The 13,133-nt window shown below is 54.4% G+C and overlaps 9 protein-coding genes across 9 annotated transcripts; 6 read left to right on the top strand and 3 right to left on the bottom strand.

Annotated features, from left to right (window-relative positions):
• Positions 1-148: 148 nt before the first annotated feature.
• On the top strand, positions 149-1,488 carry BP01DRAFT_385576 (transaldolase; the record flags this gene model as incomplete). Its single annotated transcript, XM_025577613.1, has 7 exons — positions 149-227; positions 279-331; positions 385-513; positions 566-674; positions 738-969; positions 1,019-1,364; positions 1,417-1,488. 7 exons carry the CDS (start codon positions 149-151, stop codon positions 1,486-1,488), a joined length of 1,020 nt encoding a protein of 339 aa, XP_025428238.1.
• Positions 1,489-1,579: 91 nt separating this feature from the next.
• Positions 1,580-2,096, bottom strand: BP01DRAFT_385577 (Dabb family protein; the record flags this gene model as incomplete). Its single annotated transcript, XM_025577614.1, has 3 exons — positions 1,580-1,735; positions 1,802-1,912; positions 2,031-2,096. 3 exons carry the CDS (start codon positions 2,094-2,096, stop codon positions 1,580-1,582), a joined length of 333 nt encoding a protein of 110 aa, XP_025428239.1.
• A 314-nt stretch (positions 2,097-2,410) lies between these two features.
• On the top strand, positions 2,411-3,034 carry BP01DRAFT_405226 (uncharacterized protein; the record flags this gene model as incomplete). The annotated part of the gene is made up of 1 exon (XM_025578734.1): positions 2,411-3,034. One exon carries the CDS (start codon positions 2,411-2,413, stop codon positions 3,032-3,034), a length of 624 nt encoding a protein of 207 aa, XP_025428240.1.
• Positions 3,035-3,113: 79 nt separating this feature from the next.
• On the bottom strand, positions 3,114-4,353 carry BP01DRAFT_325623 (aldehyde reductase II; the record flags this gene model as incomplete). Its single annotated transcript, XM_025572864.1, has 5 exons — positions 3,114-3,403; positions 3,463-3,562; positions 3,624-3,796; positions 3,847-4,027; positions 4,084-4,353. Coding segments are annotated over 5 exons (1,014 nt in total), but the record flags the coding sequence as incomplete, so codon positions are not given.
• Positions 4,354-4,844: 491 nt separating this feature from the next.
• On the top strand, positions 4,845-5,900 carry BP01DRAFT_303659 (phytanoyl-CoA dioxygenase family protein; the record flags this gene model as incomplete). Its single annotated transcript, XM_025572127.1, has 3 exons — positions 4,845-5,046; positions 5,118-5,493; positions 5,549-5,900. The coding sequence occupies 3 exons, from the start codon at positions 4,845-4,847 to the stop codon at positions 5,898-5,900; spliced, it is 930 nt and encodes a 309-aa protein (XP_025428242.1).
• Positions 5,901-6,857: 957 nt separating this feature from the next.
• BP01DRAFT_385581 (GFA family protein) lies at positions 6,858-7,429 on the top strand (the record flags this gene model as incomplete). The annotated part of the gene is made up of 3 exons (XM_025577615.1): positions 6,858-6,941; positions 7,021-7,319; positions 7,372-7,429. 3 exons carry the CDS (start codon positions 6,858-6,860, stop codon positions 7,427-7,429), a joined length of 441 nt encoding a protein of 146 aa, XP_025428243.1.
• Positions 7,430-7,471: 42 nt separating this feature from the next.
• On the bottom strand, positions 7,472-8,455 carry BP01DRAFT_368291 (acylglycerol lipase; the record flags this gene model as incomplete). The annotated part of the gene is made up of 2 exons (XM_025576498.1): positions 7,472-8,323; positions 8,381-8,455. The coding sequence occupies 2 exons, from the start codon at positions 8,453-8,455 to the stop codon at positions 7,472-7,474; spliced, it is 927 nt and encodes a 308-aa protein (XP_025428244.1).
• A 1,032-nt stretch (positions 8,456-9,487) lies between these two features.
• On the top strand, positions 9,488-10,933 carry BP01DRAFT_359535 (putative integral membrane protein Pth11-like). Its single transcript, XM_025575706.1, has 6 exons — positions 9,488-9,710; positions 9,764-9,800; positions 9,873-9,940; positions 10,002-10,375; positions 10,441-10,511; positions 10,577-10,933. Exons 1-6 carry the CDS (start codon positions 9,528-9,530, stop codon positions 10,837-10,839), a joined length of 996 nt encoding a protein of 331 aa, XP_025428245.1. The 5' UTR covers positions 9,488-9,527; the 3' UTR covers positions 10,840-10,933.
• An 871-nt stretch (positions 10,934-11,804) lies between these two features.
• On the top strand, positions 11,805-12,756 carry BP01DRAFT_418065 (serine/threonine-protein kinase HT1; the record flags this gene model as incomplete). Its single annotated transcript, XM_025579295.1, has 1 exon — positions 11,805-12,756. The coding sequence occupies exon 1, from the start codon at positions 11,851-11,853 to the stop codon at positions 12,754-12,756; it is 906 nt and encodes a 301-aa protein (XP_025428246.1). The 5' UTR covers positions 11,805-11,850.
• Between the last annotated feature and the right edge of the window lie 377 nt (positions 12,757-13,133).

A 13,133-nucleotide genomic window follows, 5' to 3' on the forward strand; every position in this document is an offset into this window, starting at 1 on the left:
ACTCCATAGTGCTCATGGTTAACTACAGAACCTGATTCTCTACAGTATGAGTATGAGTATAACAGATGCATCAGTGCAGTTGACGTAGACAATCGTTTCCGATAGTTGAAGCCTCCCTCAAGACGTCCTGCTTGGACTTGAGCACATCATGACGGACTCCACCGTGAACGTCTTGACGCATCTTCGGTCTAGGACTCAGATTGACCTGGACAGCTTCGGCCTTGCCGGTACAGTACGACCACAGCTGGTCTGGTGAATCTGGGGTTAACGAGTCCCAGCTGCCCGTGACGGAGGGCCGGAGGGCCCTTGGACCGATGCAACCTCCAATCCGGTCTGTGGCCTCCCCCAGGCGAGTGTCTCTAGCGATACTGAGTCGCTGTATAGGCCGAAGTGTACTTCCAACTGGCAAAGGAGGAAAACACAGACATCATCGCCCAGACGATCACCATCTGTCGAGATATCCAGGGCCGGTACGCGGGCGTGACCCTCCCCGAACTACGCGTCGAGGTCGCTGTGAGTCTCCGCTTGCAGTAAATGCTTTGAAATCAAATCCTCATCTATGCAGACGGTTCTCCTCGCTCTCCGAGTCATCCCCTACATCACGGGTGCCGTGCATGTCATGGTCAATCCATGCCATGCCTTTTCGACCACCAAGGTGATCCAGACAGGTCTGCGTAAGTGACCCATTCACACGCATTGAACCAGCACACGGAATCCTCATACACTGGCACAAGCAGGCTACCATGATATCTTCCAGCACATTGACCCGCGAGTTGATCTCTCCCGCGTGGTCATCAAAGCGCCCGCCACCTTCGAAGGGCTGAAGGCCTGTCACGCACTGCGGACGCAGGAGATCCAGACCCTCGCCACCACGGTCTTCACCATCGAGCAGGCGATTCTCGCTGGGGAGGCGGGCTGCGTCTCGATCTCTCCGTTCGTGCACGAGCTCAAGGCCGGGTTCGATCCGACGTGTGTTTCATTGTGACGCCGCAATGGAGTCTGGCTGACACGCGCGTAGTTACAAGGACCACGGCCCCCTGCTGGATCTCTGCGTCCAGGCGCAAGAGTACTACCGCCAGCACAGCAACGCGACTCGAGTCAAGGCGTGCAGTTGCCTGTCCGTCGAGGAGATTCTCCAGTTGAGCGGCGTGGCGGCCCACACGATCCCGCCAGAGGACCTGGATACCTTGGCCGCGATGAACGAGACAGTCGCGTGGCTGGAGTCGAGGTCCCTTTTCCCGATTGCAGCGTCGACGAAAGAACTGCAGCAGCAGGTCCGTCGAAGCTACATTGAGGATGAAGCGGGATACCGGGTGCATTTCGCCGCGAGCGATGGGGGAGGGGGACAGCGTCGGTTGTATCAGGTGAGTCCATGCAACTTTACTATCGGGGGGGTTCGACTTATCGAATGCGCAGGCCCTTGCTATATTTGCCGACTTCCAACACAAGGTGGAACTGTTGGTGGGGGAGAGCAAGGGGAGATTGTGAAGGATGGAGGAGGGCAAGGAAAGTCCTAGCATCAGCTCGAGATCAATTTTATATAATATAAATATCTAGCGATATCACAAAGCCAGTAGATCTACACCACATCTCCCGTCAAGTCCACCACCAGGACCTTCTCAACCAGAGGATCGAGCTCTTTTCCAAGTCCCAAATGAACAGGATCCTGTGACACATAATAGTCGCGGTCCGCCAGCGACTCAAACTCGGCGACGAACCCATGGGAAATCCCATGCTGCAGAGACATCGACGTCAGCCCAGCGCCGGTGAAAGCCAATCCTGCTGGCCCACAGCTACTCACCTGCTTGTTCTCCGGGGAATGGTCTTTGCCTCCGCGGAAGGAGACAATGTACGGATTCCCCGTGTGCGGGTGGATGCATCGGTGCTTGAGGGCGAGAACGCTCTTGCAGGCCTGCCCCAGTGCACAGCAGTTTAGTTCCTGGTCTGCCCGAACTCCTGGCAGGATGTGCAGTATTCCATCTCAGGGAGTGTGGGTGTGGGTGAGGGTTGCACCGCGTATAGGGACTGACCTGATCGACCACCTCCGTAGCCAGGCCAGACTGGAATTGAAACAGCACGATGTGAATGACCACCATGATGGCTGGCTGGCACAGCTGCACAGAAACCACTCTCGGACCCTGTGGCAGAGGCTAGAAATATCACCGTGCATCTCGAGCCGGCGTCTAAATTTATAATCTCGTTGCCATCCTCCCCTGGCCACGTCACCCCCCCTTTCCACACAAACATCTGCACATCGCGACGGGCATATCGCAGAAAGGCACCTCGCAAACCACTTCTTAAATTCCGGCGACACCTTCTTCTTCTTCTCGTTGTTGAAAGGAGTTTCAAATCCATCGAGCAAACAGCAAATAGCAGTCCATCCATCGAACCAGCAGAAAGGCATCAACCAATGGCGCCCTGGCACATCACTAACGCTACCACCCCTCTCCCATCCCCAGACACTCTGTCTTCGGCGTTTTCGCTGCGCGCTCCGCCCGGAACGGACCTGTGGGACAGTCCTCCGGATACATGCATCTTCACGGCGCCCCTCGTCTACCAGGCCATGCCCCTGGCGGCCTTCAAACGGGCCCAGGTCACCATCACGGGCGACCTGCACGCGCCCTACGCGCAGGCCGGACTGGCGCTGGTGTGGGGTGGGTCTGACGGTCGTCGCCGATGGGTCAAGACCGGAATGGAATGCCTGGCCGGTCGTCAGGTTGTGGCGACGGTGGGCAAGGATCGGTGGCCGGACTGCAGCGTTGGAGGAGTGGTCCCTCGTGTCGAGGCCAGCAAGCAGGTGACCTTGGAGGTTGTGCGGCAGGGGTTCAGCCTGGAAATCTTCCAGCTGCATCGCACGCAGCATGGGGAGTGGCAGAGGACTATCCTGCGGGAGTTGACGTGGGTGTTTGCGGCGCAGGGGGGGGAGAGGGAGGGGTGCTGGGCGGGCGTCTACGTTGCCAACCCCTCGAGTGAGGCACCGGAGTTTGAGGTGCGGTTTGAAGGGCTGGTCCTCGAGCAGACAGAGAATAACTAGGGCCTGATTGATGAGTGACGATCCTTGTATTGCGAACTGATCTAGTGAGAACTATCTGCATATGCTAGGCCAGGTCCTCAATCCCGGCCGCAATGGTCTCCTCCAGCCCAATCCAGCCGGGCTGTCCGTAGAAGTCGTGCAGTAACTCTTTCGCCCGACGAGACAGGGCAATCTCGCTCGAATCGCGACCCTCGTTCACCGGGGGATCGGGGATCAAGGCATTCCCAGGCCGGAGCTGGCGGAGGATCCTCACCACGTCGGTCCAGTTGAACTCCGAGGCAAACGCGAAAATGCGCTCGTTCGTGACGAAAGGGCTGAGCAGAGCTGCAACGTGTAGTTTTGCCGTGTCCTCGACATTGACATACCATTCTGTCGTCCGAGGATCGAGTTAGATAGTGATACCGGGGACGTTGGACGAACTGGCCTACGAGGGGGAAATTCGGCCATGACAGAGCCATCACCGCGAAGGATGTTTCTCAGTCGGATCATGCTGGAGCCTGCAATCCGAGGATGGAGAATGCGTCCGAACTGTACCGGGTTAGGCATCTCGGACCGCGTTTTGCGCAGGCTCGCCCCAGTGCTCACTCACGTTGGAATTGGGGACGACGGTGTTGAACTCGAATCGGGGCTTTCGCTCTCTCACCCACCGCCAGCCCTCGCGTTCCTGTTCGGTCTTGGCTGCAGAATAGACATGATAGGCTCTCGTGGCGGACGGAGTGGATTCATCCCAGGCTGCGCGGACAGAGACTTCATTCCACGTGTCTATGCCCCAACTCAGAACGTATAGCTCCGTACGCGAGGGTTTCACTTACTCTGGTCGACTCGAGTGCCGGTCTCGCCAGGCGACGGCAGAAGCGCAGCAGTCGACGAGGAGGTCAACACGAAGCGAGTCACAGAGGGCTGGCTGGCGGCGACTTCCAGAAGGTTGATGGTCGCCTGCCTAACCCAGGGGATCACAGCCTTGGGATCAGGATTGAATGACATATCCGATGCCTAGATCAGAGCTTGCCTTTAGCGCCACTTGACCTCCAAGCGCGGGCTTCACATACGATATGCAGGACCCCAGACACGTCTTGCATTGCCTGGTGACATGCGGCCGGGTCGTCGAGGGCCGACACGATCATAGTTGCAAAACGCTCTTCTCCATACCGCGCTGTGAAATGCTGGTCCAACCACGGTGTGGCGCTTCGGACTGTGCCGCGGACCTTGTATCCTCTCTGCAGCAGGATGTCGATGGCATGAGACGCAATATAGCCATTTGCTCCAGTGACCAGGATTAAGGAGCCCTGGGGAATGACGTAGTCTGCTGGATCTAGCATACTTGGTTTTTACCTGTATCGTAGCCAGTTGTGAAAAGAGTTGGGGAGAAGAAACGTGAAGTGCAGATGTTTGCCGGTTGCGTCGTTTATCTAGAGGTGCTGCGGCGAAGTCATTGTTCGCAATGGCCATACAGCCTCGGGTTGAGAAGTGGGATGCACCAATGTCCTCGTGTGATCATCCAAGTCAGCGACATCCCAGTGGGTGTGCTAGCAATAGAGGGCACTGGAGGTGGATTGCCACGCGGGCTAGTGCGAAATGAACCCGACTACCAAACTGTTTGTCTCGTTCAAACATTCTGCAGGCAGATTGGCTGACACTTGGCCCAATCTTCTATCAGCATGCATGCGAGGGATAACATGTGGTGCTTCGGATCCCGTGGTAGTTGAGAATGGCTGTAGGGCAACCCAGGATATAATTGAGTGAATTTTACCCTGGTTCCAGGGCAAAAGAACGGAATCTACCCATCACTTCCAAGTCAACGAGACCCATCATGACAGAAACCGCAGACACCAGGCCCGGGGTCCAGTCAGTCTCCAAAGACCACCCTCTCGAGGATATTTTCAGGATCATCAAACGGGATGGCTGCGTTGTCGTGAGAGAATTGATCTCGGCCGCAGACGTCGATCAAGTCAATCAGGATGTCCAGGAGAGACTCCACCGCGATGTTGAATGGAACGGCAGCTTCTTCCCTAGTATGTGGCTTCCTGCGGTAGCATTCAATCCCCAAGAGGGCCACCCCGCTGACTCGCACTCACCACGACAGAGGAAACCCGACGGGCACCGTCGATGATTGCCCTGAGCCCAACCTACACCAGGACTCAAGTGATGAACCCACTATTTCAGGCCATCTGCGCGCATTTTCTCACGACGCGCAGTGTTTTCTGGTGGGGCGATCAGCAGAAGGAGTCCGTGTCCAAGCCGTATGTGACTTCCTGTACGGCGATTGAGGTCGGTCCGGGGGCCACAGCCCAGCCCCTGCACCGCGACTCGTACATCAACCACCGAATCCTGTCGGAGATTAGTGAGTGGGACGACGAGCGGGATCAGACCCGTGAGACAGCGCTGGGGATGATGGTGGCTGGCTGCAAGGTCACGCGCGAGAACGGAGGCACTCAATGCATCCTCGGGAGTCATCTCTGGTAGGTGTGTCTGGGTTCGAGGGTCTGTCTGACCACAATGGTGACTTACTCCCAGGGGCACCCACCGAACGACACCGCCTGATGTTGGGGAGTGCGTGGTTGCGGAGCTGGAGAAAGGCGATGCCCTGATCATGCTCTCCTCCATCTACCACGGCGGGGGCAACAACACCACCCAAGACGAACGGCGCATTGCATACGCAACCTTCGCCGTGCGCGGCTATCTCCGGCAGGAGGAGAACCAGTACCTGGCGGTGCCCCAGGCGGTAGTCAAGACATACGACCATGCGACGCAGCAGTTCATCGGGTATTCCATGAGTGACCCGGCCTGTGGGTATGTGGAGGAGCTCAGTCCATTCTATCTTCTGCACCCAGAATTGTTGCAAGATGCTAGACCGCAGGACTTTTGACTACTGGGGGACTGCTCCCTGATGTTGCATCTTGTAAGCACGGTGGAAGAGAATCATGAGCTTTGGGTGTTGAGGTGAATTGGAGATAGTCGTGCGGCGCGAATTTCGGCCATCGAAACGTTTTCAATCCCAAGTACGAGGTTCTGGCCCTCGTCGCCTAGATGGCTGCGTGAATGTGCCCACGTAGAAGACCTTACCAGCCTAGCAGATCCCGATAGTGGTAAAGAAGACCTCGTAGGTCTCGCTGGGCATGCTGGAAGGTCTCTTTGCAAGTCCCAGGTTTACCATGCGAATTAGTGCATAACTGTTCGACTAGAAACCCCCCCCCTCAGACTAGCCAGAAGTCTGCCTTGAGAGCCCAAAGACGACGATTCTCCCAGGGAAGTCAGCCATCATTGTCCCATTCAGGCGCATTTCAGTTTCTGTGCCGGATGGGTGAAATCTCCGAGGTAGATCGACCTGGCATCCGGCTCAGTCCAAGCTTGTGTCAACTGTCCGGCAGGGAAAATAGCTCATCAAGGGACTAGGGACCGCGAAGTTGAAGTGTGATCCTGGATGTAAGCAGAGGCCGACTTCTTGTGCTGGAGTTGATTACTGCGCCACACCTCCGTTCCTACTAGCCACACTGTAGTCGTTGGATCAGCCACACAGATCCAGCAACAGGTCAGCTTAACATGAAGAGTGGGACAGAGTAACTCCGTAATCAGCTTGCCCTAGGTTGATAGTCAAAGCAGAATCATATTCCCTTTTACCTCCTTAGTGGTAGTAGGGCTGATTCAGTTGCCTCTAAATACTTTAGTTGAGATGGTTGGTGCAGGTAGGCGGTGACCAGACCGGCAATATTCCCAGCATCTGCTTCTGCTTCATCTTCATCTTCATCTTCATCTTCATTCTCAGCTTCAACCTCTTTCTCCTCATCTTCCTCCGTCCTCCATCCACATCCACTCCTCCACAGCCATGGCTACCCTGCTCACCGGGGCCTGTTTGTGCCAGAAAATTACCTATCGCGTCGATCTGCCTGCTACCGATCCCCTCCCACAGGTACATCGCGCCCCGCCCACCGTTCCATCCCCCGTATGACACCCGAGGCTCATTATCGGCCCTCTGGCTCCAACCATAGGTCATCCTCTGCCACTGCACCAGCTGCAAACGCTATACCGGGTCCGCCTTTTCCTCCAACATCGTCGTTCCACGATCCGCCCTGGTCTACACCACCGGCTCCCCCAAGTTATACCTCGGCCACAGCGACCGGGGCCCCCAAGTGCGTCGTCAGTTCTGCGCCGACTGTGGAACTCCCTTCACCTCCCAGCCGGGCGACGCCGACGAGATCATTATCATCAAAACCGGCACCCTCGACGAGGAGAGTCGGGCGCGGTGTGGCCAATTGGGGCAGGAGATCTGGTGCCGCAGCAAGGACGAGTGGGTGGACCAGATCGGGCGGGTGCCGAGCAAGCCGACGAATATGGGCTAGAGGGGGAGAGGACAGCGAGGATGCGAGTCAATCTGCACTGATTGTGTCCACTAACTAGAGGTAGTTGTTGTTCCCTACGGAGTCAAACCTCCCTTCCTTCTCACAATCTCACCGACTTCTCCTGCGATCGTTCCACAACCCACGCCGCTACATCATTCGCATAGACCGCGCGGAGCTCCGGCAGGTCGGCGTGCATGATATGACTCCATCCGTCGTACGAGGCGAATTTCTTCTGCTGCGCTGGCACCCGCCTCGTCTGCTGGTCGAACCACCGCTTGCTGATCTCGTAGCTGGTGCATTGGTCGCCCGTGCCATGGGCCACCAACACCGACTGCACCCCCGGGGACAGAACCAGCTTCCCGGCGGTGAGCGCGGCGGCGCGATCCAGCATATTGGCAAACATCTCCAGCGTTCCCGTCATGTGGTTCAGCGGGTCGTTCTTGATCTGCCGCTGCACTTCGGGATCGCGCACCAGGTTCTCGATCACCATCTTCTGCGTGAGTTGAAAGTGCGGCAGCAGGCGCCCAGCCAAGCGCCCGGCAAACACCAGCAGCGAACTAGGGGTCTGCTCGGGGGTGAGGCCGATGTAGGGCGCCTCGAGGATGAGACCGCGCAGGGAGGCGACCAGCGACTGGTACTTGGGGGTGGAGGCGAGCGTGGCCACGAGTCCGCCGCCCATGGAATGACCACTGAGAAATAGAGGGAGGTCGGGGAAGGATTGCTGTTGGGCGTGGATGAAGGCGGCCATATCGGCGAGAATGAGGGGGGTGGGGCCCGTATTCCCCCGGTCGGCCTTGCACCGCACCGATCGGCCCCAGCCGCGTTGATCAATGCCGGTGCAGAGAATGCGTTGACGGGCTAGAGTGGGGAAGAGGTCGTAGTAGTTGTTGATGTGATCGCTGAAACCATGGAAATGGACGATAATGGCGAGGGGGGGATTCGTAGTAGGAGGCTTTTACAAGTGAGCTGGTTTGTTGTTGTAGGGGTTGCTCAAGGGGGGGTTGCTTACCGACCAGGTCTTTTGGTAGACCTCGACCCCATCAGGCAGGACAAAGGTTCCCTCCGTGATGGTGAGGTCAGTCATGATCTGTCGTGTAGTTGTAGTTGAGGTATAAAGTAGACGAGAGTGGAGTATAGAGTTGTATGGATTGGGAGGAGGTGGTGGGGGTAAGAAAAGGGTTCAACCTGTAGAGAAAGAAGGAAAGAGAAAGCGAGGAAACGAAGCGGAAGAAAGAGAGAGAGAGAGAGAGAGAAAACAGTTGTAAGTTACGAGTTTGGTATGGTATTCTGACACATCACATTCACTCGATTGCATTGAACCTCGGGTGAAAGTTATATATAAATTGCATAGGTATACTCACTAACTATATTATGCGGAGTACGGAGTACAGAGGATACATACAGAGTATACATACAGAGTATACATACAGAGTATACGTACAGAGTAATATTAGGGATTGCTCTATGTAAGTGACAACAAATACTTCTTCTATATTCCTCTACTCCTACTACTACTACTACTACTACTACTACTACTACTACTACTACTACTACTACTACTACTACTACTACTACTACTACTACTACTACTACCACTACTACTACTACTACTATTACTACTACAACTTCTACTACTACTCCTATACTTTTACTACTTCTACTATTTCTACTACTTCTACTATTTCTACTACTTCTACTATTTCTACCCCTCCTAAACTTCACTCCACCCCTCAATCTGACAGGTCCAAAACCTAGTGACAATCCATCCATCCACGGCCAGACTCAGTGTTCCCTAACGACGCAAGGCTCATTCCCATTTCCTCCCCTTTCATCTCATTTCATCCTTGCCCTCTCTCCCCTTCGGGTGATGCTCATCCCTCCTCAGAAGTCTATGGCCCACTCCCATCCTCATCTCTCGCGCTACTCATCCCCTCCATCTGATCTATCACCATCATTTCTCGACTCCCTCGCACTGAATCTGTCGATCATCATACATCACAAACCCCTGGTCCAACCCTCATAGACAATCCCCCACCCCCCCCAAAAACAGCCTCCTCAGAAACATACATCAGCTCGCGTCTCTGCTGCTGCAACCATGATTCCAAATCTCCTTCGCCACGCATCGCATCTGCAGAACATCAGTACCTGCAGCCGCCATGTCTTCCGAGCCCATCGCCGGTGACTTTGATCATCCCAACCAGCAACTCCGCCGATCGGTTATCATTGCCTTGCCGTTTGCCTTCGCTCTCTCCACGATTGCGGTGGTGCTGCGCCTCGTTGCACGCCGAATCACGGGCACGCGGCTGTACCTGGACGACTATCTGATCCTCGTGGCTCTGGTAGGAACAGACTGCTCGTATCAGATCGACTCACTGGGCTAACCCCGCGGTAGCTCTTCAAATATGGCTGTTCCATCGGGGTGGTTATCTGTACGTGGCGGGTGCTCGATGCGAAGACATGTCTCCCTCGAACTGACCAGGTCCATCCGTCGTCATCTTTAGTGCTCTGGAATGGGATGGGGTCCCATATCACCATGATTCCCCAGAAGAACCTGGACGTCTATTTCAAGGTCAGTTCTCCTGCTGCCATCGTTGCCTCCCACGACCTCCCCTGACAGCGGCAATTCCCAGATCGGCTGGTCCAATGGCTTCGTCTACCCCTTGTGTGTCGCCTTTATCAAGCTCTCCATCCTGGCATCCTACAAGCGGCTCTTCGCCGCCCGCAGCATGTCCCGCGCGGTGAACCTGGTCGCCCTCGTCGTGATTCTCTGGGCGATCATCGTCAGCCTAGTCGGGACCTTCCTGTGCCTCCCCGTCGCCAAGTTCTGGCATCGCGCCCTGCCCGGACGCTGCCTGGACGCAACGAGCTTCTACTACGGCCAGCAGATCCCCAACATCGTGACCGATCTGATCCTCCTCCTTCTCCCGCTGAAGAGTGTGTGGGCCCTGCCCATCTCCAAGACCCAACGCGTCCTCCTCTCGGGGGTGTTCCTCGTGGGCATTCTGTAAGTCTCTCGGGATGACAGGGATGGACCGCATCACCCTTGCTGATGGCTGTCTCTACTGCCAGAACCCTCGCCTTCGATATCGTCCGCTTGATCGCCATGATCCATGTGACGCAGATCGGCCCGGACATCACCTGTAAGTCGCCATGATCCTCCCCTGCGTTGTCTCCTTGCACGGTCGCTGATGATGATCTGAAACAGACAACCAAGCCCCCATGGCAGTGTGGACCTGCACCGAAGCTGCGGTAGGTATCATCGCCGCCTGTCTTTCGCATCTACGCCCGCTCTTCCATCTCGCCAGCCCGCGCCGGCTCGTCCGCCGTCCCAGCCCGGACATGCGCAAACGCCAGCTCAATCCACCCCCGGAGGAAGGCTTCTCCACCGACGATACGCTCTTCGACCCGTGGGGCACGCAGCACAGTGGGTTTACAGGTCACAGTGTGTGTGTAGAGCTGGGCAAGTAGTTCTGCAGGGACCGACGTCGAGAGACCTGCCGGTGAGAGGGTGCCGGCAGGGGTTGAGTTGCCGTGCTATTAGTGTATATACCTACCATTCGTGACTGTCATTCATTATTACATTCGTTGTTTCGCAAGGATTGATCCCGGTTTCACCGTCGTGTCACCAGAAGAAAAAGAAACCGTTCCTGTCAGAGAGAGTAGCACTGCCTGGGTATGCATGCACCCACTCATAAGTGGACACTGTAGATATAAATCACTCCATACCCAGAACATACCAAGCTCCATAACTACAGGGCCGCCTTTCCCGGGGGAGAACCCCCGGACCCCCCTTTCTTTTCAACTTCCTGGCCCCAACTCAATCCTAAGCCCATGATACAGATGGCCTAGTCTAAAAAGACACAAACACAAAAACATAGAACAGAAGGTGTATGTCGGTGGTCGCCGAGCGCCCCAGTTGGGCCCGTCGCTGCTTTATTCAGTCCATTCAGTCATCTTCAGGTCGCTTCGGGGGCGCTGTCAGCGTCCTGAGCGGACCCCTCTAAAACGTGCTGCACTACCAGGATATACTAACCAGGGTAGCTAGACTAACTGAATATAAGATCTGTTCTTCTCTTTTTCTAGTTAGAATCTGTATCTTCTATCCTCTATATATTTGCTCTTCTCTCTGTGTACTGATATATACAATACTGGCATCTTTATAGCTAATATCTCCTCTAGATCCTATTCATGAACTTCCCATTATTCTTTCCATACCCAACCCTAGGATTTCATGCCGCGGAAATCTTTATGCGGTCCTTTATCTCCATTGTCAATCATCTTACACTAGCCATCCATACAGATTTGTACTAATCATCTCCTGTTGCAGTCTAAGCTAAAGTGGCGGTTGCTCACGTGATTGCGGGTTTCATCTTGTACATCAGAAAGGGTCAACAAAACCTATATCCCATGTTTCCAGCTCTCAGTCACAAATACATATTCAGTCCCTCAAAAGAGTCTTCTGTGAAATTCAAGCCTACAATGGCATCTTCTTTGTTTACAGATCTTGATGGTCAATCTATACCCGACAGCGAAATCCTAGGATATGGAAGGTCAGGTGTTGTGATACTACGTGATGAGCTAGCCGTCAAGACGCCTTTAAGGCATCCATGGAGTTCTGAAGATGAAGTTCAGGTGAATCTGGAGGTCCTTCAGCGAGAGCAAGAAGTCTACCGTCGATTGAATTCCCCGGGGAGCGGTAATGGTCAAATTGATGGTGTTGTGCCTTGTATCGGCTTCTCCACGAAAGCTATACTACTCGCCCCCTTGGAAAACGGCGACCTTCACGCCTACTTGGAAAAGAATAAGCCTTCACAGGCACTCCAGATGTCATGGTTTCGTCAAATGGCACGTACACTGGAGCAGGTCCATGATAAACGTGTGCTTGTGGCGGATATTGCTACTCGCAACTACCTCCTTGATTCTGATCTCTCCGTCAAACTGTGCGACCTCACCGAAGCATCTGTTCTCCCGCTGGATACACTAATGGAAGCAGCCGACGATAATGGTTTCTCAATACAGACAGATATTGGACAGCTCGGCGCAGTTATGTACGAAGTTGTAACAGGGTCTAAATGTGAGTTTGATCTCTTCAAAGATAACGCCCCTGAAGATGGTCGAGCAACTTGGCCCCAGCGAACTTCCCTTCCCAGCACAAACGGTCTGTGGATCGGCCAGATAATTGAAAAGTGCTGGACACAGGGAGGTTTTCAGAATGCGCATCCGTTACATCAGGCGTTGAGTTCTTTTGGGATGGAGAGCACATCGCCGTCACTGTTTGATCGTTCTCTAAGGTGTCTTACAGAGAGGAGATCCCTGAGCATCCTAGCAATTGTTTTAACCGCCGCAACAGTCCTTGTGACGTGGACTCGGGACAGGCGCCACTGACCCCACAGTATTTCATGATTGGCAAGGGGGATGGCTGGGTACTTCAGTGTAATGGACGCGTACTGTTATGTATTGTACCATCGACAGTTGCCACACTAAGATGTGTTTCTTACCCTTAGTCCATATTCCGGATGGCCCTACCTCGATCCTTTATAGAGATTTGGAGTCAACAATGGAGTCAACAAGATAATGTATCGATGGCCAAACATTTTAAATCAGAGATTAGAGCCAAGCTATTTATCCGGACATGATTTAAGTATATGTTTTAGGGACACAACGAAACTAATAATATTTGGATGTCTGCTTACCAGGAGAATAGTATCAATCTTTCAGCCTTGCTAAGTCAGAAAAAAAATGTCCCCTCTTTCTATTTTTCT

The sequence above is a fragment of the Aspergillus saccharolyticus genome, assembly GCF_003184585.1.
Source record: "Aspergillus saccharolyticus JOP 1030-1 unplaced genomic scaffold BP01scaffold_36, whole genome shotgun sequence".
In the NCBI taxonomy this organism is placed as follows: Eukaryota; Fungi; Ascomycota; class Eurotiomycetes; order Eurotiales; family Aspergillaceae; genus Aspergillus; species Aspergillus saccharolyticus.